At 38.6% G+C, this 25,177-nt stretch overlaps 2 protein-coding genes and 1 pseudogene across 3 annotated transcripts in view; 2 read left to right on the plus strand and 1 right to left on the minus strand.

Moving 5' to 3' along the window:
* LOC144629660 (uncharacterized) overlaps positions 1–25,177 on the minus strand; it is a 78,747-nt pseudogene that overhangs the window by 7,630 nt on the left and 45,940 nt on the right. Inside the window, exons 7-13 of the transcript XR_013566408.1 lie at positions 8,756–8,936; positions 7,477–7,695; positions 7,170–7,238; positions 6,125–6,253; positions 4,864–4,977; positions 4,051–4,179; positions 1,520–1,654 (exon numbers count right to left, since the gene is read on the minus strand). The product of XR_013566408.1 is annotated as an uncharacterized LOC144629660 (transcript). The remainder of the gene's footprint in view (positions 1–1,519; positions 1,655–4,050; positions 4,180–4,863; positions 4,978–6,124; positions 6,254–7,169; positions 7,239–7,476; positions 7,696–8,755; positions 8,937–25,177) is intronic.
* LOC144629811 (E3 ubiquitin-protein ligase TRIM45-like) lies at positions 11,640–15,708 on the plus strand. Its single transcript, XM_078488021.1, has one exon. The coding sequence runs from the start codon at positions 11,668–11,670 to the stop codon at positions 13,870–13,872; it is 2,205 nt and encodes a 734-aa protein (XP_078344147.1). The 5' UTR covers positions 11,640–11,667; the 3' UTR covers positions 13,873–15,708.
* Positions 22,180–23,042, plus strand: LOC144630797 (protein meiotic P26-like). Its single transcript, XM_078489159.1, has one exon. It carries the CDS (start codon positions 22,181–22,183, stop codon positions 23,018–23,020), a length of 840 nt encoding a protein of 279 aa, XP_078345285.1. The 5' UTR covers position 22,180; the 3' UTR covers positions 23,021–23,042.

Below are 25,177 nucleotides of genomic sequence, written 5' to 3' on the forward strand. Positions count from 1 at the left end.
CACGAAGCTCCCGGTGTTGTGGTCTGGCCTTTACAATTGTATCTTAAAATTACAGTGTATGTAAAGCGCATTTGAACATATACACATGGAAAATGCGCTATATAAATACATTATCATTATTATCATTAAAGAACACTGTCGATTTGAGTTTTCATGGTCATCATGGCTAGCGGCATGGTTCGCGGGCGCGTGCGCCGTACGACGAACAACGTACGTCGTGCAACATGGCGGCCATAGTTTAATGGTAGAAGACAGGAAAGAGTAAAGCAAGAAGGCCGTATAAAGGCGGCCTTTAAAATTTAAAGGCGTTTGAAATGAAAAACAAGAAGCAAAGACACAAATTGTGGCTGACAATTACGTGTAGAAAGTAATCGACCGCCAAAAAGTGGACATTGAGAGCCATAATCGATGGATGACTTTCGTGTCTATCTGTAAAGCCAGCGTCGTACATGAAGGAGCATTCGAAAGCTAAATCGGGTTGATATAATTAACAAACCATTTTATTGCTACGGGGTAATAAAAAATAAGGCTGACTGCTCTGGGATTTGAACTCACGACCTTCCGTGCCGCATACTGGCACCTTCTCAATTGAGCTAATCCGACAGGCTCTGTGAAATTGTCGAATATATCCTATATTAATGTAATAGATATTGTGGGGTCTACTAAACTGTTGCGAAACTATAACAGTATCGTGAAACTATTTTCTATTGCTAGGAAGCAGATAATTTACTGTACTCTGTAGTAATTTTCCGTGCCATGAGTAATGACACTTGCCCTGCTTTAAGATTATTTGATCTTATTTCTTTTGTCGTACCGAAGACATTCAGTTTAACCGTGAGCGATTTAAATTTGTCTTGCACCTATGAACCGCCGTTAACATTAGTACCTGGGCCGCTTATTCACTAAAATGAAAACATTGTAAGCTCCAGTGAAAATTAAATAAATGGGGAGCTACGCTTTTTGGCTTCCCTAAATCTATATATTACTATTTGTACACATTTTTAGTGTATCTACTTCTGTTTCAATACGGCTTTCACGTAAAGAAGTTCAAAATAAAAGTGAATCAATCAACCAATCAATCTCATGACGCAAAATTTCAACATAATCAGCTTTTCGTGGATCTTTTTTGCCAAAGCGAAGTGTGGTCAAGTGTGGCAGTCGAAGAGGCAAATATAAAATCTATGGTTTTCACAAGTGAGCTCATTTCTGCATGTATTAAAATAATGTATTGAGAAATGTTGTCAAAATTTTAAAACGTCGAAGTTAACAGTTTGTTGGCAACCAAGAAAAATCGACTAGAAATGTATAAAATATCGTCTGACATGTCAAAATGACGTCTATCAATAAAAGTGATGAATAAGGTGCCAGGCCGGACAGAAATATCTCGATTTTCGGTTTCTCTGAACGGATCATGTTAAACCATACTTCTCTACCTGAAAACAAAGATAAACCCATTCGACCCTTCCTTTCAGTGATAAACATTATTCACAAACGCTAACGGAAAAACTGACGTCCAAACCTTCAGGTCTGAGTGGCGTCCTGTCACATTTTGCATTGCAGCTCACACGGCAGTTTCTCATCATCCAACCTGAATGTTCGCATCCTGCAGGGTCGTAGCTCGGGCATTGGCTCGACTTGTCCACACAGCGGAGACCTGAAATACCAAAAAAAGATCATGATTCAAATGACTTCTAAAAAACTAAGTGATCGAAGTACGACTATAACAAAGCCAATGGAGGCAAACGGCAAAGTAAACCCATCAAAATTTCAAAGAAACGTGAAAAGCGCGGCAAAACAAGCAAACCTGTTGCAAACACGGGAAAATGTGTAACCTGTTCAAAGCAAGGAAAAATGTAACCAATGCCTAGGTGATCAGACAAGCAACCATTGAAAGCGCAGTAAGACATGCAACCCGCGCCAAGCGCGGTAAGACATGCAACCCGCGCCAAGCGCGGTTAGACATGCAACCCGCGCCAAGCGCGGAAAAACACGTGACTGGTGCGAAGTTCGGAAAAGAGGTGATTTTGCAGCTCAAAAGCCGTCAAGCACGGGAAACCACGCAAGCAAAAAAGAAAAGAGAAATAAACCGGTCCCAAGTGTGGGAAAGAGTGCAGCTGATGTAAAGCCCGGGAAAGTCCCATGTGCAACAATTGGATTTGGTTTTGAAAACGGTTGGTTAAAAGTAGCCTGCGTGGCAGGCGTAAAAAAGGGGAGGGAAAGGGAGAGGGGAAAAGAAGGGGAAGAGGGGAAGAGGGAACGCCTGCCGTAAGAACCCGGTATTTTGCATAACACCCACCAATTTTCCGGTAATCCAATTTAGTAACTGTCAGTTAACTGTTACTACGTTAACCAATCAGAACGCAGCGCACGCTTCTAAGACACGCAGGAATTTCTGTTTCCCGGGACTCCGGAAGCGCAAGTATTTTTGTGCAAAGTAGAAAATCTCACCTCGGGACAGTCATGAGTTAGCGTGAAAATGTCCGGAACTCCTACAAAGAGTTCAAAACGGGGCAAAAAAAAAAGGAAAACGAATTCAATGGTCGCTGTCGATTCTGTGCTGTGGTATTTGAAAGTCTAACATTTCAGGTTCAAGAGCGTCGTTTGAAAATTTATTTACGAAATCTACAAGGCAAGAGAGTCCAGGAACAGTTCTGGCAGATTGCTGTTCTTCGACTGGATTTCCGTTACTTAAATTCCAAAGTTTGTCAGAACGCGTTTGCAGAAGTTGCGGCCGCAAAATGCGAAATGCTGCGGAGTTTTATTATTTTATCAAGACAGCTGTAACTTCCAGAAATGCCACTGCTTTTCCGGCGGCGAATTGTGAGTCAACGGTCGAAGAAATCAGCACCAAACGTCAACTTCCAACGACGGTTACTCCGGAACGAAAGCAAGGAAATTTGGACAAGTCAAGTCAAGTCGATAATTTGGACAAGTCAAGTCAAGTCGATAATTTGGACAAGTCAGCCGCAGGGTAGCCCAATGATTCCAAATCCTGGAGCTGATCTTCGATAAAGCTCTTCAGTGGCGAAATAACGAGAATCGCTGCATTATCGCACTGATTTTCGTTTAATAGTTCGTAGTTCTTTGCACGCACAAACATTTGATAAATCAAACTCTTGCCGTAACCAGTTGGCAAAACCGCCAGGATCTCTACCGGCTAGAAGAGCCCTGACAGCAGATTCTTGCAGATTAGCAAGATTTAAGTCTCTTAAAGCACTTGCTAATACGTCCATGACCGCCGCCATCTTAGTTGTTTGTGAAATAAAATTGTGACACTTGCATTTTACAATACCCATTGTTTCCTAGCCAATCAGAATTTTGCGGCCGCCAGCGGCCGCAGAAATGAACAAAAGGGGGTTCTTAGAGCAGGCGTCCCTCCCCCTCTCGTCCTCACTCCCCCTCCGTTTTTTTCCCTCTTTCTGTCCCTCTTCCCAACTCCCCCTCCCTCCCCTTTAGACGCCTGCTACGCAGGCTAGGTTAAAAGCACCTTCTATGCATGTGTTTTTATTTAACAAATAAAGAAGCTAAAGCCACGTCATTTTACTGTCGTAAAACTTACACAACGGCAATTTAAAGCACAAACCGCAATTGAGTGCTTTGACATTTCTCAAGTGTTCTAAATTGACATGAGTGTTTTGTTACAATACTTTAATACAAGGCTTGCGTTGTAATCACTGTGAGTAATTACTGTTCCAGACAGTACCAGACAGTACCTGCCACTTTGTAACGGCTTTACCGTTATCTTTTGTTACTGTAATTTTACTTTGTATACATTTCTATTTTTGTATTTGTAGCTTGGGTATATATATAGCCCTATATTTTAAATTCTCAATAAACTGAAGATGGCATGAGTCATGCCGAAACACGTCTTTAAAAAGTTGTTTCGTGTTTCTAAAATTTGTATGGCTTGCGTTACATTAAATATTTTATGATATATAAACAATAAAACGCTGTTTTGTGCTTTATACTTTTTAAAACATAGCTTTCCATGTAAGAAAGAGAGCAGAATTCAATGCAAAATGTTTGAATGAGTTAAAAGTATCTGCATACCTGTTGCGTTTAATGATGGACCAGATGTTGGTACAGTCGGGCTTCCTGTAGCTGGGCTTCCTGTGCCTGTTGGAGGTTCTGGAGGCTGGGTTGTTGGAAAAGGTGGAGTGGGAGGCTGGGTCGGTGGAGCTTTTAAAAAACGATAGGTATATATGGTATGAAAATCATTACACTAATGAAAATAATGAACTTTCAACTCCCAAGTTATTGCAATCGTGATGAACAAAACATCTTTCTCACTTCGCTACCGAGTTAAAAATGTACCATCTTTCTTTATTTATCATCATACAGTAGGCGATCTTTATTGCTGATCCCAGCAGTATGCAGGACGCGTGTCACATATGAACCTAGTTAATGGCCTTGCTTAACATGAGTATTTCTGTACCCCGGTGTTTGGGTAGTTGCTTCGATTCCCGTGGTAAAATAAAATGCTAAATCAATAGATCGACTTCATTTTACATGGACTACACCATGGAAAAATTAACAAAATCGTGCGCACGCGTGACAACTCGCCGGTGAGATCGCATTTTTTCTATTGAAGTTGTGGAATATGTAGGAAATTTCGTCCTAAATGTTCCAACTGACTATTCGCAACTCGCCGGACTCTGCTTTTTGGTTGCGGCAATTTCTGGCTCAGCTTTTTAGAAGTTTGCCTTACATTGCGTAACATGCTTCGTCAGTTTCATGGTTTATACTTTCATCAAACATTGCTTCTGACCAATGAGCGCGAGAGTTGTCAAGGATATGTTGAAAGTGTTTTTTTTTTCAAAATTCAATGGGATGTTTTCTGAAATAGTTTTGTGTACAACTCACCATTACAAAAGTTGCATGAGTGAAGACACCACTCTTTCATGATATCTGGGTTAGTCTGACAAGCTCCACCCTTCTTCCAAGCTGGGCAGTTACCGTCCCTATCCATACATGAATCTGCGTAGGTCAAAAAGCAAGGCAAAAGTAAAAGAAAAAGGATTCGTACATTTTGGACGGAAGGTACAAAATATTTTTATAATTATTTTTGGATTCTTATTCGTTTAGACACAGAAAAAAATTAAAATACTTCGAGGACTTCCCAACATGACCGACGACAATCTCCGTTTCCAAAGTTCACCCAACGTTTTCTGATAGTTGGCGAAAATGACCCGAAGACTCCGATAATTTCCGAAAATGGCCCGTACACTGACAATGAACTTTGTTTCGTTTCCTCGGGAACGAAACGATCTTGTTTTTGGATCCGATGTGAATTATTTCCACAGTGGGGGCTACTATCCAATCAGAAGAACGCTCGTAACCACAATGTGAACACGTTTTAGCAAAGGCAAACAACCTGGTGAAAACACGTTCTTCAAATATTGAAAAGATAATCGGCAGGAAGTCGAAAAGAGATTGAGAATTATTACCAAGGGAAATACTAGATTTGATTTCCAGCCGCTTTTTCGGGAAAATACCGGACCCGAGAAGGCAGCGGAAGTCGAGCCTAGGGAAATACCCGGCGACTGCAATATTTTTAAGTCCAATTAAAGCGATGTATTGGTGAAAAATGAAATGAGAGCTCTTTCCGTGTTTAATTGTTGTGTAAAAATTCTAGCTATACCCTACCTTATTGTTGACTTATCTCGTGTTTGCTCGCACGGAAGAATTGTCGCAAGGGCAAGTTGAAAGGTCTTGACACAAAGCGAATGGCAAAGGAAATTGAATGCATGCAAAAAGCGTCGCTGTTTGGTCACTGCTTCCGTAATACTGAATTTCGCCCAAAGATCTCACAAATTTCACAAACCCGTTTCTTCTCAATCGTTCCGCTTCCTATCACTTATATGATTATTATGCTCAATGTTCTGCAACCCGGAAACGAAAAACCTATTTCTTTTTAAAATAGTTGCTTGTTGAAGATCATACGAGAACTGTTGATAGTTACTGGTCATTCAAGGATTACCATTCGATTATACAATCTCAACTTGTCTGATTTCTCAGTAGTAAATGAAAAGACCATGCAAAGGGGTTCATTTTATTTTTCTAAAAAACAGTTCCTAACCTTCTACTCGTTTGTATAGTTGAAGGGGTTTTGACGACTACTTACCGCTGCTACAGAGCTTGCACGTGACCTTACACCACGTGTGCATGTTAGCAGGGTGTCTCTCACAGTATCCGTGACTCGCCCATGACTGACAGCTTGATGTGCCTGCATCATCTCTACACAGACCAGAACCTGATAAAAGAAGCCATTTACAAACGAGCTTAGAATAAAGGACTGTGTGGCGGTTGGGCTTAGCCTATTTTATTAAGCTTTGACAAATATTCCCTACGAAACTTAATCAGTAATGTTAGAGAAGAAACTACTTCTATGGAGCTAAATGACAAAACTATAGCTTTATTACAAAACAAATATAGCAAAGATACAAACAAATGTAACCTTTTCAGTCTAACAGTTTTTAAAGCCTATACCACAATCGGTTTTAATCTTCTTCAATCTTTACCTCTTTACTTACTTGCTTGTTTTTCCGTGTTATTAAAAGGTTCTTTCTCTGTTTTAAAGGGATACTATCACGACAAGTCTTCTACGTTTTTGTGTAAATTATGCTAGATCTTTGAGGGTGCACTCACTGTTCAACAAAATAACCCTTGAACAATAAAAGAAAGGCATGAAACCATTCTCCAAGATGTGAAAAAAAAACGGAATCAATGGATTTATGTGATTGTCGTCCAATTAAAACTGTTAAACTTGAGAAAGTCTGCCTGACTTTTTCAAGTTTTCGGCCACTTTATTGCTATCTGCTTGGAGTCAGTTTTTAACAATTTTTATGACTGATACATGTAGTACTGTGTGTTTTAGCAAGGCAAGGCCACTATTAGTTAAGTGGACTTCCAATTGATGCCAACATCTTTATTGAATTTTCAAGAAGCACTAAATCTTGGTGACACTGCCCCTTTCAGTCGTTATTTTTATTTTTCACTTAAAGATTGCGGATTAGAAGATATTGAACAAGTAAGGTCGATAAACAACTACAAACAGCCAAAAGGCCAGAGCACACACAACACATGTACAGAGAAAACCTTTGAGAAGTAACACCAAAGGTAGTCAAAAAATATTTTAAAGGCGCATAAAGTTTGACAAAAACACTTACTTCGTTTTTGAATGCGTGGAACGGGCCGGAAAACGCTGAAATCATCAATGGCTCTTTTCCTCATCACAGCTAAAGAAAAAAAAACACTCATTGTAAGCGCCAAGGATATTCTCTCTCTATAATCGTCACTCAAATCAGTAAAAAAAACATTTGTTGTTTTTGCCACACCAGTCTGTCACACCAGCCAATTTCCAATCTGTGAACTAAAACTGATATCATCTCTTGAGCCACAACGATCGTGCTCCAACTGAGCCCTGAGTATCGTTGCTGTGGAAATAACTTGACACCGCCCCTTTAAAATCCTTACCGTCACACTTGTACATTGCATTTGTCTGTTGCGCGTCTCCATCACTCAGCTCCACATACGGGACCTTTCCATTCATGGGCACTATGTTACGAATGGTCGGTTTGCCATTTTTGGAAAAAGCCGTGAACGGGTAGTGCATGATGGACTCAAAATCGTACGGCACGCCATAATCAACTACTTCAGTTCCCCACTTTCTTTTGGCGAAGGCGTCTTCGAGACCTAATAATGGAAAGGAATGATATCAAACAAAGTGTTATACTCCCAGCTGAAACGCAGTTTTCTATTGGACGAGAGCGTACCACCTGATACACCTTAAAACCCTCTAGGGCAACAGCAGCTTAACTCTTGGACTTGCCAATAACCACAAAAAATGCGTGTCTTAAAACCGTGTGAAAATGTTCAAAAACGCAGCGGGCTATTCGAGGTTGTATAGAAAAACTTCATTTTTAGTTGGGGGTGAAAAAATTAGAAACTCGAAGTGCTACACAATGTTAAAAAATTTTTAACATGTCCTTTTTAGTTTTTAGGCAGCCGTAGGAACTTCAATTTTGGTGGGTATAAAAAATACTACATATATCTCTCCCACGGGAAACACTATACACAGTGGTTTTTACTTCCCATAAGACCAGTCATTAAGTGCTTACTGTTATTCCATGCCCTGAATACAGCCAATCAGAAGGCCGGAAGCCGTTGAATGTTCGAGAGTATCTCGCAGGTTGTATTTAAAGGGTTGTTGGCCATATTTGTTTCTCAGCCTGTCACGGCAATAACAAATTTTTCGCGCCGCAACACTTTTGTTAGCTCGCCACGCATTTTTCATTTAGCTCAGTTCAAACATAAATAAATGAGAACATCATTTTTCTCCCACATTCGAATTTCCCATATAACACAGCTGTCACGGAGTCTTACTTGGTAACACGTTCTCCCATATAAGACATATGTATCTGTCACGCAGTCTTACCTGGATACACATTCTCCCATATATCACTGATATATCTGTCACGCAGTCTTACCGGGTAATACGTTCTGCCATATAAGACTAATGTCTCTGTCACGCAGTCTCACCTGGAAACACATTCCCCCATATATCACTGATATAGCTGTCACGCAGTCTTACCAGGTAATACGTTCTCCCTTGTAAGACTAATGTCTCTGTCACGCAGTCTTACCAGGTAATACGTTCTCCCATGTAAGACTAATCATGTCTCTGTCACGCAGTCTTACCAGGTAATACGTTCTCCCATGTAAGACTAATCATGTCTCTGTCACGCAGTCTTACCTGGTAACACATTTTCCCATAAAACACTGATATAGCTGTCACGGTCCGGCCTGCTCTGCTCGTGCCAGAAGGTCGATAAACTGAATGTCCGATCTCGTGCACCATCACGTGAGTAAAATCACAGTCGTCACCGATAGAGATCTGGGTCTTGTACCCGTGATGTCCCACGTGACCCCAACAGCTAAAACACAATAAAATAACAAACTTAAATTGAAAATATGATCTTATAAACGAGATTTAAATGACAAAATTTTCAGTTTTCTAAAAGGCCAAATTTTAACATTTTAAAGATTGACTTTTACTTTATATTATCTTTTCTAGCAATTTTGCTCATTTTCCTTTCCCCGTGTTCTTTTTCTAACTGTTATTCCCTTTTCAGTAGCCTTTTTACTTGCCCCTTTGCCCCCTCTTTTGCAGAAGGTAAGATTTTTAAGGTACCCAAACTACGAACTTAAGGGCGCGTGTTTTGCCCACAATTCTGAAATAAGAATGGTTGGTACAGAATTCTAGGAATAATTCGGATTGTTTGCAGTTAAAAAACGCCCATGTGGTCGAGATGATTTGTGCGGGCCTGGTAAGATTAAACATTGTGTAAAAATATGGTGGCCGACGAAGAGGCTGCCACTGCAGCTATATTATTGCAGCAACTTAATAAAGAGGAAGATGAAAGTATGGATTTGCCGAACGTTTTTGCAGTGCTATTCACAAAGGAGAGGAGACACATCCCCAGAATCACGGGCTATGCCGTCCGCCATCTTGGATTTTTATTTGCAACATTCTGTTCATTCTGCCCCTGGAAACAGAATAAATGGAATGACGTTCTGTCCATTCCGGAACAGGAATGCGGGAGAGAAAAACGCGCGCATTTCACATTATGGCCGTTCTAATTCCAGAATTGGGAATAAAAAATGCGCCCTAAGTCACATTGTTGGTAGGCCAACTCTTTGTTTGATATTTGTGACCTCCTTCTCTCATGTAAGAACGAGAGCAACATTCAATTACCTAAAGAACATCAAAGCACTTAACAGGGCAAAAGCCAAATACTTAAAGCAGAGATTGGGAATAAATGATAAGTGTGTAAACGAAATTTTCCGTTGGTTTCTGCAACATTCTTATCTAGAATATTGTTAATAGTACTATATATAGTTTTCAACTTTGTAGTTTTAATAGTTTTTACTTTTACACAGAGAGCAAGGGAGAGAGCCACAAGATTATTAGTGCTCCTCACTATTTAGTGCTGCCCTATTTAAAGGGACACTGTCATGGAGGTTTTTCTGCTTTTCAGTAAAACGTGCTAAAACTAAAGTTTTTAAAAGTTCTCTTTCTCGTACACGAAATGCATTTAGAACATCAAGGTGAAGATATAAAGCAAATTGTGTCGAAGGAAGATGGAAGCCGTTATAAGTTTTTTTAGCTGTTTTCCAGGCCTCAAGGGCAGAACTTAAAAAAATCAGCCTGACTTTTTCAAGTTGAGATTTTTTTCAAAAGTTCCTGATAGCATCAGATAAATATCACTTGTTTATAGCTTCAGTACACTGGCATTGTAACTTTGAACAAAACTGGGCCACTATTCGTAGATTTCTAGACGTCTTTAGTCTCTTAAATTTTTGAATTGAAGCTTGTGACAGTGTCCCTAACCCTTAATATCTGAAATTATTCCAAAAAACCCTTTTTTTTTTCTTTTTTTCTTTTTTTTTTTCTCTACGGTCCAAAATTTTTCTAATTTTTCTAAAATTTCTTTTTTTTAACTTTGCGGAATTTTTTTTTTTTTTTTTCTTTATAAATTTTATTTTTTTTTTTTTTCCCCCTTCCTTTCTTTTTTTTTTTTTTTCTTTTTTTTTTTCTTTTTTTTTTTTTTTTTTTTTTTTTTTTTTTTTTTTTTTTTTTTTTTTTTTTTTTTCTCCCCCCCTTTTCCGCCTTTTTTTTTTTTTTTAATAGAAGAACCCCCTGGGGAGGTGATTTTTGTTTTTTTTTTTTTTTTTTTTTCCTTTTTCCCTTTTTTTTTTTTTTTTTTTTTTCGCGGGGGGGGGGTACTTTTAAAAAGGGAGGCCCCCGGGGAGGAGATCTCTCCCCCTCTATATGATAAACAACACAAATCTCCCCTGGTGTTGTTGGGGTCCTATTGGGGGAGGGCCCCCCCCCCCCCCCCCCCCAAACGCCAGAGAGTTAAATAAAGAGTTTAGTACTTTTTTTACTTTTGACAAAGAAGGGAGGGAGATAGAAACTGGAGTAGGTATTAAGAATTGGGCTTGACCCAGCTGTCAATAAAAGTAAAGAATAATCACTGAAGTCACGCGCCGTATAGTTCTTTCAGGCTCATCACGCAATCTATTCATCACGGAATCTTCTCGCGTGACGAGCAAAAATGTCAATGCTTTGGAAGCTATGCGCCAAAGGGCATCTTAAGAATAGATGATCAAAATGAGTTTAAGTGTTTGCCGTTTACGGAACGTTCATTTTATCACAAAAGTCTTTCAGAAAGACCATTAGTACTATCGATTAAAAGTTCTGGTTTCTCGGAATCATAAAGAAAGCGTCACAGACGTTTGCTGGAATAGCACAAAGAACAAACAGTCAAAGTGTTGTTCTAGTTAGTTCCAAATTCTTCAGCCACGCGTGTCATGTCCCCCATGTCATGTTTACTTTATATTCTAATAAAAACTGGGTGTCCTGCCTGCAGGGTATCCATATTTTACATGCATCACACTATTCCTTATCGACAGAATACGAAAAAGCTATACAACACAAAGGTTTTCCGTGATTGAGTACCAATCGCTGTTAAGCTTTTCATAATTAACTCGGCCTCAGGTTAAAGAGGTCAGGTTTACATAGACGTTATTAAATCTGTTTTTCTCGCAATCATATTAAAAGGGTGTGTGTTTCACAAACAATCTTCTGGATCTTTACAAACGATGGAGTCCTTCTTAAGAAACCTCAAGAAACAAGTCACTTGCTCGATTTGTCTCGATATCTACAAGGAGCCCAAAACTATATCATGTCTTCACACATTTTGCTGTGAGTGTCTGTCGAATCATGCAAGAGCGAGCAACAGACAAGGAAAGTTTCCATGTCCGGAATGCAGAGCCGAAATCGATTTTCCCGAAGGAAATCGCTTCGACAGTTTGCCGACCAGTTTTTTCCACAATAGTTTGTTGAGTCTCCTTGCTGTTCGACAGATAGGCGATGGAAGTGGCATAACTTGTGCTCATTGTAAGAAAAGAAGCTCTGATGTTCATTATTGCTTCGATTGTGCAAAATTTATGTGCCCTGGATGTTTAAGTGCACATGAAGTTATGCGGGCTTCATTCGAAGGACACAGAGTCATGCCTGTGAAAGACTTTCAAGCGGAAGATTACGAAGCCTTGTTAAAGCGACAGCCCTTTTGCTCGCAACAGTACCACGAGCGAGAGATCACAAGATTTTTCTGCATTCCTTGTCAATCTTGTGTCTGTCATATTTGTATCGTCACAGATCACCGAAGCCACAAAGTTATTTTACTCGACAAAGCGGCTGACAACGAGAAAGAAAATATCATGGAGGACGCCGAACTGGCTAGAGAAAAGGAGAAAGCGTTGAAGGATGTGATTCGAAAATTTGAGGAAACGATTTCCCTGCTGAAAACCAATTTCGCAAAAGCTGAGCGTGGAGTCTTGCAAACAGCTGAACAAATGATCGCAAAGATTAAACAGCGCGAGCGAGAAGCGATAACCTCCCTCAGAAAGACACGCGATACGAGACTCGAGAGAATTAACAAGGCTAACGAGAAAGCGCAGTCCCTGCTCAAACAAATGTACCAAGCGGTTGAGTTTGCACAAAATCTGGTACAGAGAAGCTCAAGCTCGGATATCATGCAAAACAAGGAAACTTTGAAACAGAGATTTAAAGAGCTTCGTGACATTGAAGTCCCAAAACATCAGGAGACTTCATTCCTCAAATTTACCGCGGCGTCTGTAGAGGGTTTGAGACTGGGCGATATCACAACCGAAGGAGTCGATGCAAGCCAGTGCACTCTGGAAGGACTGGACCAAACTCTTCAGGCTGGTGTAGAAGCAGAATTGATATTGTGTCCCAGAACACCTGAGGGGGAAATATGTAACAAGCCTCATCTCAAAAAACAAGTTAAAGTTCTCATAGAACCCATAAAAGACGTCACAAATGTAAATATAAGCGAGAAAAAAAGCGGAGAATTCAAGGTGAAATTTACACCAAAAGTACCGGGCGCCTACAGCATTGAAGTGAAGATCAATGGCGACAAACTTCCGAACAGTCCTTTTACTATGCAGGTAAAAGAACGTGAACTTGTTGTGGTCGGTGAGCTGGACTTGAAGTTATTTCAAGGAGATAAGCTTCTATCGCCACGTGGAATCGCTGTAAATACGAAAGGAAACATCGCCTTAACAGATAACAAAGGACACTCTGTTTATATATTCGATAAAGAAGGCAACTGTTTGAGAAAAATTGGCAGCCGAGGAGAAGATGCAGGACAATTTGACCACCCATGGGGCGTAACATATTTAAATGATAACGAGGTTCTGATTGCAGATGCAGGGAACAATAGAATACAACAGCTAGATGTCCAGACAGGAACTGTTGTGAAAAGCTTAGGAAAACGTGGTGCAGCAAAAGGACAGCTTGACGGCCCAGTTGATGTTTGTTTGGATGAACTGCACCACATTGTTGTAACCGAGTACCTCAATCGGAGGATACTGGTGATAACACAGGAAGGAGTAATTGTTTCCGTATTTGGCGACAGTGGCCCAGAGAAACTCGGCCATCCAACTAGCTGCATTCCTTACAAAAACACGTTTCTCGTATCTGATGCAGTCAATGGCTGCATTAAAGCTTTTTATCGGTCGGGAACTTGCTTATCCAAGTTTGGGAAACAAGGGAATCAAGACGGACAATTTAACGGGCCGCACGGTATGCTTGTAGACAGCTCAGGTAATCTTCTTGTATGTGATAGTGACAATAACCGAGTTCAGCAATTTTCTTTAGACGGTCGCTTCACAGGCAAAACTCTCGCTTATTTACCAGGTCCTATTGGAATAGCAACAGCACCAGATGGACGTATTCTCGTGACAAGCGATAAAGCTAAGAAAGTATACATATTAAAGTAGATGTTTTCCCCGTCAGCAGGGCCGTAACTAGCAATAGGCAAGACGAGGCACTTGCCTCGTCCAAATTTTTACCCAAAATTAAAAAACAAAATATTTTTTTGAAAATATGAATATATGAAATTATATATTTGAACTGCAGATAAAGAATACTGAAATGAAGAGAAGATCCTCGCAGTTATGTACACAACTTAAGCAGTTGCGAAAAGAAAGCCTAAAAAAATCAGGCTTGCCGGGACTCGAACCCTGACCTTTGCGATACCGGTGCAGCGCTCTCACTAATTGAGCTAACAAGGCAACTGGGAGCTGGTCATTAAATTGGTTCGTAATATACCCGGGGAAGATGAAGATGAAATTATGAATATATGAAATCATACATTTGAACTGCGGATGGAGAATAAATGAAGAGAAGAATCTCGCAGTTATGTACACAACTTAAGCAGTTGGCTTTCTTTTCGCAACTGCTAAAGTTGTGTACATAACTGGGAGGAACTTCTCTTCATTTATAATATTTTTTGTTAGGAAAATAATTCCCCGTTGAACAAGATTGATTTTCCTCAAGCAATATTTCATGAAAAGTGTCTCTGAAAGAGATTCAGAGCTTTTAGTAGTTTTAGATTTGAAAATGTTCTGGAGGGCATGCCCCAAGGACCCATTATCAAGATTTTGCCTTGTCTATGGCAATGGTCTGGTTACGGCCCTGGTCAGTATGTGTAGTTTGCACCCTAATTAATGACATATAAGCACTCTCTGTGATACGAACAGTAAAAATGGCTGATGCATCAAGTTATATTTTCAATTAAATATCTTAATTTTAATCCGTTTCTGTAGTCTCTTCTCGATTTTCACCTTTTTCTCCATCCGATGGGACTTTCTCTCTGTTTTGCATTTCCAAAAAAAAAGTCACAAAAGTGCTAATGCCATTGTCAATGAAACCGAGAAGACAAGGCAAGGCTTAGTGAGAGTTACTTTCTTTCTCTTAGTAGAAGCGGAGTGTAATATAAAAGAAAATAGAAGTTGAAATATCGTATTTTTAACAATTTATGATAACTATGAAAAATTAAATGCATGATTCTCCAATTCTTGTGCATGCATGATTCTCCTATTTTTACGGTTATGGAGCTCCGCTATGCGGCCCTTAGGGTGGCTGAGGAGCTCCGCTTTTATAAAAAGATATAAATAGAAATATTGCATTTTTAAATTGAAAGGGTATTTTACCTATGATTATTCTGTCAAATGCCTTTTCTGTAACATAAATTTGATTTTTAGTTTTCAATTATGTGAGATGTAAATAAGTAGTGTGTTATATGCAACAAGCTGAGCGGTGGAGGCGGCAAGGGGGTTGAACTGCTAAAACCTGTTCTTTGCTTGTGTTGCCAGCTACCTTTCAACAATTTACTGGCGAATGCTGGTAATGCCACTAGTTTTAATATATTTGTTAAATCTTATAGGATTATTTGAACTTGAGCCATTTTACATGTATGTATTCATCGTTAGTGCCACTTTTTGCTATTTAGATTCCAAACTAATTTGTAATTCATGAGTACTAGTCTAGCTGGGTTTTTTTTTACGTTTGTTTTTTGATTTCTCCTTTGGTTTAAAAATTATGAGTTTCGATAATTGTTACAATCCTAACAATTTACTGTTAAATGACAGTAATGCTTGATAAAACATTCTAAAGATAACTGAACTTAAACTTCCTATATATCGTTAGAAATAGAGTTTCGTCATTTGGATTCCAATGTAAATAATTCGTTAGCTTTTTCATTGTTATATTTTACTCTGTCTATAAAGACATTTAAAGTTTTGATAGTTGACTGATGGTGTAATTAATTGATTCATTGACTGATTGATTAAATTGTGTTTTTGTAACCAATCAATTAATCAGTCGATATCAATCGATGATGGTTAGTTAATTGATATTGATAGCCACTGAGTTGATGTAATAACACCCATATTGAATCAAACCAAATAAAAAACGATCGATGAAAATCGATGGTAATCGATGTTAATCGATGAAAATCGATGAAATTAAAAGGCACAAGATTTTCCGTCATCGATTGGTCATCGATTTCCAATATCAATCGATTAATTGGCATCGATTATCATCGATTATCGGTTTCATCGATTGGTCAGGACGGGCCAAATTGACTTTTGTTGTATTCTAGTCCGGGAGCTAGGAGCACAGAAATGATGTTTTGCACTTCAAGAGTACTGAAAAGGTTTGACAACGGATTTCAATAGATTAAAACCTCCTCTTTCACGCTAGGTAGTTTGTGGTTTCAAATTGTGGTATACGTTTTGAGTTATTGCTATGTTTTTGTCAGTCGGTACAGGTCAAAAAAGGTCTCGCATGAGAACGAGGCTGAAATTGCCACTCAATTTATTCGTAGAAACTTATTCAATAAGAAAATAAATGTTATCCAGATAACTGATAGGACTCTATGAAAGTCGATTTTATGAAAAGCACCACGGCTTGCAAAGAAATCACGTGATATTTGTTCTCGTTTTGTGTGACGTGTCACTGCATTCTCATTCTCTGATACGTAAGAACAGAAACTTTTCGCTCACGTTCACCTGCAAACCGTTTGCTCTTTCAATTTGCACTTTCCACACTGAAGAAAGGCAATATTTTTAAAATTTATCACTTGGAAAAGTTAAAAATTTGGTGAAACCCGTTAAAGTGGCGCCTTTTATTGGAAGCCTCGCATTGGTGCTAAAAGGAAAACGAACAGTGATAACAAACTTGGTTAGGAAAAAAAATATTTGATAAATTTTCCCTAACAGAAAATACCTAAAAACAGTTGTTGTCGATCGGTTACAGAAGAAAATAAAGTTAGAGATCGAAATTGGTGCTTAAAAAAATTCTAAGATTTTATTATAACTTGTTCTCCATTTCGTTCGTTGATGACATCAAGAATGTTACAAATTGCAAGTAACAACTAGTCACAATTTGTTCATTGAAATGTCTCTACTCGAGAGCGCGTTAACCTTTGAACTGCATTAGTTGTTTTTAAAGGTTTGATATTTATTTCGTGTTGTTTTCACAACACGGCAACACGAAGCAATGACCAAATGAGGGAGAGAGGTGGAGGGTGAAAAAAAGAACTGTTGTACACTATTAAGTGGACATTTAGCCAAGTCACTGCAAGTGTCTTTACAGTGGTGTCCGAGATTGCACGGGCTTGGCAAAAAATTTGCAATGTAGCTGCTCAGTGTAAACTTCCATGCACAAACATACATTTCCTTGAAGATAGCTTTCAAGAAACAAAAAATAAATGATATTCAAGACTGTTACGTTCATTACGAAACCTGCCTGCTCTATTCCACTCAGCCCTCGTACATGAAAGATGTATAAGCGACGTAGCCTCGAGATTTTTTCCAAAACTTTGAGATGAAGATCTACTTTATGATACAAAAATGTTCATTATAGCAATTTTCCCCCGTGAATGTTTTGATGTGCCGAGCGTTTGCCTGGGACCGTGTTTAGTGACGTGTAGCCTCAGTTTCAGCTTTTTGACATAATTCTTCGTTTCAATCAAGACGTCCCTGACTACTTTTCAGGCACCAATACAGTAGGCACCAATACAGTGAGTAGATTGTAGCCAGCAATTATCATTCTGGGATAAATTTTCCATTATTTTACACTATTTTCTGACTTGGAGTCTGAAATAGTGACGTTTATGATGCAATGTTGAGGATATGAAAAAAAATATATAATGCTGTCATACGTCGCCAAAAACCATCGAAAAACATCAAGAACACAAAAAACAATGCAAAAGTTGACAAGATATTTCAGAATAAGTCTTAAAAAATTGTTTTGTAGAAAGTGACTGTCAATTGTGGCTTTCGGCCCTTCTGATTGGGTTGCCCAAAACACACTCTTACCTTGTAAAATAAACTAAGGGCTACCTGACTAAAGGAAGATAATTTTGATGTGTCTTACTAAATCAAGAACCTAAGTGGAAGATTGAATGACGTTTGTTGAAGAGACTTGCTATTCTTTTTCTTTCTTTCTGTTTCTTTTGTTTCACAACATGTTAGTCAGCCTTGCTTGGAAAGAGATTAAGGCAGAAGCTCCTCCAGCAAAGTCCGTTCTCGGGTCTACCGTTACCCTGCTGCTTTCTACGACCATCCTAGGATTTCTTGATAAGCCTGCGTTATGAGTTTCCATGTATTTTGCTTTCCATTATCAACATCAAAGTTTGTAGAATCGCATCCCAGGAGAGAGAAAGCATGAACTTTTCACAACTGTTTACCAAACATTGATGAAACAATTTTGTGTACTTGAGTGTATTTTGTTTGAACTTTAAACACTGTCCGGAACGACAGCTCTTGGCAGCCAATTTCCTTGCATAATAAGTACCAGTACATCACTCATTCAGTATCTGGCGATTGAATGAAAGCTCTCGCATTATCTTTCGCATCATCTTTGGCATCATGTTTGGCGTGTGATAGAACCCTTCTGACGGCTTTCTCGTTGTTTGAATCTAATGGTCTCATTAATTTTGGACTTTCTCTTTTTCCGAGAAACAAGGTTCCTGTTTTAAGTACATTTTAAGAATCGGATTGGGAGGACACGAGATCAGTCCTGTTTTCCAATTTTAAAATATATATACAGTAAAAACCCGCGGGTAAGAACCTAACAGTTAGGAACCTGTTAGGCAAAAATTTGGAAATTAGACCCCATTTTTATAAGAACCTATTTGGCCTCAAATTTGGAAACAAGTTGCTATTTTCTAAAATTGATTACAAATGTTTTTTGGAAGTTTGGACAAAGCATAACTGTGCGTATAAAATTATATAATGTCACATTCTAAATGGTTAGTGCTTATTACAAAAGCACTTATGTGGTATGCAAATTTTGTACAAGGAATAGGCCGAATATCACTAAACGTTAAGCATTAAAGAAAATTTTCTTTAGAAAATAAGAACTTATTAAGAACCTGTATAGCCTAAAATTAATTTGTGTTACTACCATTTATAGAAGAACCCGTTTCGGCTAACCTGGGAAAAATTAGGCTATTACTCGCAGGTATTTCCCTGTATTTAACTTAAGGAAGTGATGTATGTGGGCCACTAATATCAATTTCAATGTTTTTTCCTCTCTTCTTTTGCTCTGCATCTTTGCCGGACGGATATTGGCCAATAAGGATCAAAGACAATGTTCTCCCCGCACTATTTTACTTCTTTAAGTGAGAGGTAACACTATTGAAGTGCTTTGAGGCAAGCGTAACAAATGTTATTACTTCGGACTGCTGGTCATATTGGAAGGCTTGGTTATACCTTTCTCTAACCCCCCGAGCTCCTCCCAACCACCACCCCTGAAAAAAAGGAAGTGATTAGTCTTTTTGCGATCATTGCATTATATTCTGGCCACGAGAAAGCCTACACAAGGTTTCTATTACACACCAAACATGATTCGAAAGATGGTGCGAGCGCTGCAATCTTGCGAGACAGTAAAGCTCAAAAAAGATGCCATGCCGGCTCTTCCTGTTGAATTCTGTGAGGCGACTTGAATTGCAAATGAAGGCGCTGACTGGTCAGCACAGACGTGTTTTATTACTTCTGTATTTAAGTGGGAAAGTTGCCATAAGACTTGGAAAATTGTTGTGGATTGTATTTCCCTCCTTTAATATGCATTTCCTGGTGCTTTGAACTCTCTTACTGTAACTGGAAACCGAAATGCTCAAACAATTTTACGCAGAATCAAAAACTAAGATCGTTTAGGGCGGTTAGAGAAAGCGGCAGAGGTAGACGAGAGAGCAGCACACAAAACAAAGCTTTGATTAAAAGAATGTATTTATCTCGAAAGAGAGCTGTTTGTACGTACTGCGAATGCGCTGTGCTATGTCATTTACTGTAAAAAAAAAAGAAAATTACAGTATTCAGACTTACGTTTGAATAAATAACCTACAGCTACTAAAGAACTTGCCATAACCTGTTGGGCATGGTTAGAAAAAGTAATACAAAATGCTGCACTGTACGGGAGACCACGAGTGCCGAAACAGAAATAGAATGACTGTTTCATTAAGCGACTATTTGTGACCTGGTATTTACGATATTCTAGGCGTCATTACAACCGTTTATAACTTTCATACGAGACAGGATTTAACAAAATCTAAGGTGGGAACTTTCTAAATCTTCTTCTTTAAATTGGGTCTGATAGGTCTTGTCAGAACTGACATAGTTTAACGTCATATTTATTTTCTACGCTACAATTGACAGAACCTGTATGTACTTTAAATATTTTCTTGTGGGCAAATTTCATTAAACATCGCTTCTTTCCTTACCAAGTTTAATATTATTTTTTCTTTTTCCATTGACATGAAAGCGAGGCTTCAGTAAAAATGCGCTACTTTAACGCCTTTGGTTAAGGTTTTTATTTCAGCAAGTGATGAATAATAAAAATATTGCCTTTCTTTAGTGCGAAAAGAGCAAATTGAAAGAGCAAACGGTTTGCAGATGATCGTGAGCCGGAAAAGTTTCTGTTCCTATGTAACAGCGAATAAGGATGCTGTGACACGTCACACAAAACGAGTTATTTCTTTGCAAGCCGTGGTGCTTTTCATAAAATCGACTTTCATAGAGTCCTATCAGTTATCTGGATAACATTTATTTTCTTATTCAATAAGTTTCTACGAATAAATTGAGTGGCAATTTCAGCCTCGTTCTCATGCGAGACCTTTTTTGACATGTACCGACTGACAAAAACATAGCAATAACTCAAAACGTATACCACAATTTGAAACCACAAACTACCTAGCGTGAAAGAGGAGGTTTTAATCTATTGAAATCCGTTGTCAAACCTTTTCAGTACTCTTGAAGTGCAAAACATCATTTCTGTGTAATGTTGATTATTCAGGACACCCCTACTGCGTTGAAATAAGCAATTTCCACAAACTTTTACCCTTGGCGAGTCTTGGTGGTAATTAGCATGTCTGGTACCAAATAATTTGAAAGTAACCATGGAGTCAACAGAAATTGTTTTACTTTTGCTTAATTCCCTTAAAATTATTTTACGATCTCAGTCGTCACAACATAACTAGAATATTCAATTTTGTTCGGCGCAGCCAATCAAAGCAAAATTCTTACCTTTTGTTCAAATTTGGTGCAAACCCAAAACCATTTGTCGCGTTATATTTTACGAACCTCGTACCATTTTCCCGCCCATTTCTATCAGTAACGGTTAAGTGTTTCATTTCTCGCACCCCCAGTTAGGAGTTAAAAGTTTTTCGCGCGTTTACTGCTGGTTAGATGTTTTCCCGCCCTGGCAACCGGTCTCCCTCCTTTCACTTTCTCGCGCGGTTACAACAAGCTTTGCAATTTCCCGCCCTTGAAGCCGGTTACCATTTTCCCGCGCATTGCCAGCAAAAACGAGTTATGTCGCGCGCTCCCCCCGTTTCCTGTTAAATCTTTATATACCCCCTTCCTTTGTCTTTTTCAGCAGAACTCTTAAATGAAGCCAAGCTACAAACACGAGATCTAAGTCACATTGCTGGTACGCGTACTGTGTGTTTATAGTCAATTTTATCGTCCTCCCTCTCTCACGTTGTGTTTAAGAGCAAAACGAAGTGATGAAAGAGTACAACATTAAAAAAAAAATGTTGAAGCAGTTCTTAGTTTAACTTATCACGCACTCTTCTCATAACAAATTCGCCTCGCGTGACGAGCAAAAACAATGTCTGCTTTGGAAGAAATGTGCCACAGCGACAGGGCATCTCAAGACGAAATGAGATTGAGTGTTAGCCGTGTACGGAACTTTTATTTTTTCACGATAGTCTTTCAGAAAGACAATTCGAATTATCGATTAAAAGTTCTGGTTTCTTGGAATCATAAAAAAGCGTCACAGAAGCTTGCTTGAACAAACAGTCAAAGTGTTCTAGTTAGTTCCAAATTCTTCAGCCACGCGTGTCCCCATGTCTTTGCTTACTTCACATTCTAATAAAACTCGGTCTCCTGCAGTGTATCCATATTTTACATGCATCATACAATTCCTGATCGACATAATACGAAAACAACTCTACAACACATTATTTTCCGTGATTGATTAACAATCGCTATTAGACTTTTCATAATTAACTCGACCTCAGGTCAAAGAGGTCAGTTTTATATAGACGTAATTAATTCTGCTTTCTCGCAATCGCATTAAAAGGGTGTGTGTTTCACAAGCAATCTTTACAAACGATGGATACCATCTTAAAAAACCTCAAGAAACAAGTCACTTGCTCGATTTGTCTCGATATCTACAACGAGCCCAAAACTATATCATGTCTTCACACATTTTGCTGTTAGTGTCTGTCCTTTTACTATGCAGGTAAAAGAACGTGAACTTGTTGTAGTCGGTGAGCTGGACTTGAAGTTATTTCAAGGAGATAAGCTTCTATCGCCACGTGGAATCGCTGTAAATACGAAAGAAAACATCGCCTTAACAGATAACAAAGGACACTCTGTTTATATATTCGATAAAGAAGGCAACTGTTTGAGAAAAATTGGCAGCCGAGGAGAAGATGCAGGACAATTTGACCACCCATGGGGCGTAACATATTTAAATGATAACGAGGTTCTGATTGCAGATGCAGGCAACAATAGAATACAACAGCTAGATGTCCAGACAGGAACTGTTGTGAAAAGCTTAGGAAAACGTGGTGCAGCAAAAGGACAGCTTGACGGCCCAGTTGATGTTTGTTTGGATGAACTGCACCACATTGTTGTAACCGAGTACCTCAATCGGAGGATACTGGTGATAACACAGGAAGGAGTTATTGTTTCCGTATTTGGCGACAGTGGCCCAGAGAAACTCGGCCATCCAACTAGCTGCATTCCTTACAAAAACATGTTTCTCGTATCTGATGCAGTCAATGGCTGCATTAAAGCTTTTTATCGGTCAGGAACTTGCTTATCCAAGTTTGGGAAACAAGGGAATCAAGACGGACAATTTAACGGGCCGCACGGTATGCTTGTAGACAGCTCAGGTAATCTTCTTGTATGTGATAGTGACAATAACCGAGTTCAGCAATTTTCTTTAGACGGTCGCTTCACAGGCAAAACTCTCGCTTATTTACCAGGTCCTATTGGAATAACAACAGCACCAGATGGACGTATTCTCGTGACAAGCGATAAAGCTAAGAAAGTATTCATATTAAAGTAGATGTTTTACTCGTCAGCAGGGCCGCAACCAGCAATAGGCAAGACGAGGCACTTGCTTCGTCCAAATTTTTACCCAAAATTAAAAAACAAAATATTTTTTTCAAAATATGAATAAATGAAATTATATATTTGAACCGCACATGAAGAATAAATGAAGAGAAGATCTCGCAGTTAGGTACACAACTTAAGCAGTTGCGAAAAGAAACTGGTCAGTATGTGTAGTTTGCACCCTAATTAATGACATATAAGCACTCTCTGTGATACGAACAGTAAAAATGGCTGATGCATCAAGTTATATTTTCAATTAAATATCTTATTTTTAATCCGTATCTGTAGTCTCTTCTCGATTTTCAACTTTTTTCTCCATCCGATAGACCCTTTGCATAAATGGCGCCCAAATTTGAATAACAATACTATGTACATCCTTAGCCTCGTGTGGGTGTTTTTTAACAAAGGATTTTTTACGTGGACGTGAGGCTTAGGATGTATCTGTATTGTTATTCAAATGAGGACGCCATTTATGCAAAGGGTCTATGGGACTTTCTCTCTGTTTTGCATTTCCAAAAAAAAAGTCACAAAAGTGCTAATGCCATTGTCAATGAAACCGAGAAGACAAGGCACGGCTTAGTAAGAGTTACTTTCTTTCTCTAAGTAGAAGCGGAGTGTAATATAAAAGAAATTAGTAGAAACTCAGCTGTGTTCTATTGGAAATCCGCGAATCTGATTGGTTCTCCCACTGTTTTCTATTCGCCGATAGAAAACAGTCGCGCGCGCGAGTAGCTTTTTAAGTGGTAAATTTTCTTAATTTTTGTCTTCAAAGTGCACAATATTGTAGGTTTTGGACTACAATCCTTTAGAGTTTCTACTAAAACAATTAGACTACTCGCTCTCGTTTTGTATGAGCGATAGTCAACTCGGCTGCGCCTCGTTGACTATTTGCTCATAGAAAACTCGGGCTCGTAGTCTAATTGTTAAATAGAAGTTGAAATATCGTATTTTTAACAATTTATGATAACCATGAAAAATTAATTGCATGATTCTCCAATTCCTGTGCATGCATGATTCTCCTATTTTCTACGGTTATGGAGCTCCGCTATGCGGCCCTTCGTGTGGCTGAGGAGCTCCGCTTTTATAAAAAGATATAAATAGAAATATTGCATTTTTAAATTGAAAGGGTATTTTACCTATGATTATTCTGTCAAATGCCTTTTCTGTAACATAAATTTGATTTTTAGTTTTCAATTATGTGAGATGTAAATACGTAGTGTGTTATATCCAACAAGCTGAGCAGTGTAGGCGGCAAGGGGGTTGAACTGCTAAAACCTATTCTTTGCTTCTGTTGCCAGCTACCTTTCAACAATTTACTGGTGAATGCTGGTAATGCCACTAGTTTTAATATATTTGTTAAATCTTATAGGAATATTTGAACTTGAGCCATTTTACATGTATGTATTCATCGTTAGTGCCACTTTTTGCTATTTAGATTCCAAACTAATTTGTAATTCATGAGTACTAGTCTAGCTTCTTTTTTTTTACGTTGGTTTAAAAATTACGAGTTTCGATAATTGTTACAATCTTAACAATTTACTGTTAAATGACAGTAATGCTTGATAAAACATTCTAAAGATAACTGAACTTAAACTTCTTATATATCGTTAAAAAAAGAGTTTCGTCATTTGGATACCAATGTAAATAACTCGTTAGCTTTTTCATTGTTATATTTTACTCTGTCTATAAAGACATTTAAATTTTGATAATTAACTGATAGATTAATTTATTGATTGATTGATTAAATTGTGTTTTTGTAATCAAACCGATAACCCTTGGCGAGTCTTGGTGGTAATTAACATGTCTGGTACTAAAACTATTCATCTAGAACCAAATAAGTTGAAAGTAACCATAGAATCAAGAGAACTTGTTTCACTTTTGCCTAATGCCCTTAAAATTATTTTACGATCTCAGTCGTCACAACATGACTAGAATACTGAATTTTGTTCGGCGCAGCCAATCAAAGCAAAATTCTTATCTTTTGTTCAAATTTGGTGCAAATCCAAAACCATTTGTCGCATTATATTTCACGAACTTCTTGCCATTTTCCCGCACATTTCTATCAGTAACGGTTAAGTATTTCAGCTCTTGCATCCTTGCTCTTGCTCTT

This window comes from Oculina patagonica, chromosome 11 (assembly GCF_052425735.1).
Source record: "Oculina patagonica isolate OP01 chromosome 11, crgOcupat, whole genome shotgun sequence".
Classification (NCBI taxonomy): Eukaryota; Metazoa; Cnidaria; class Anthozoa; order Scleractinia; family Oculinidae; genus Oculina; species Oculina patagonica.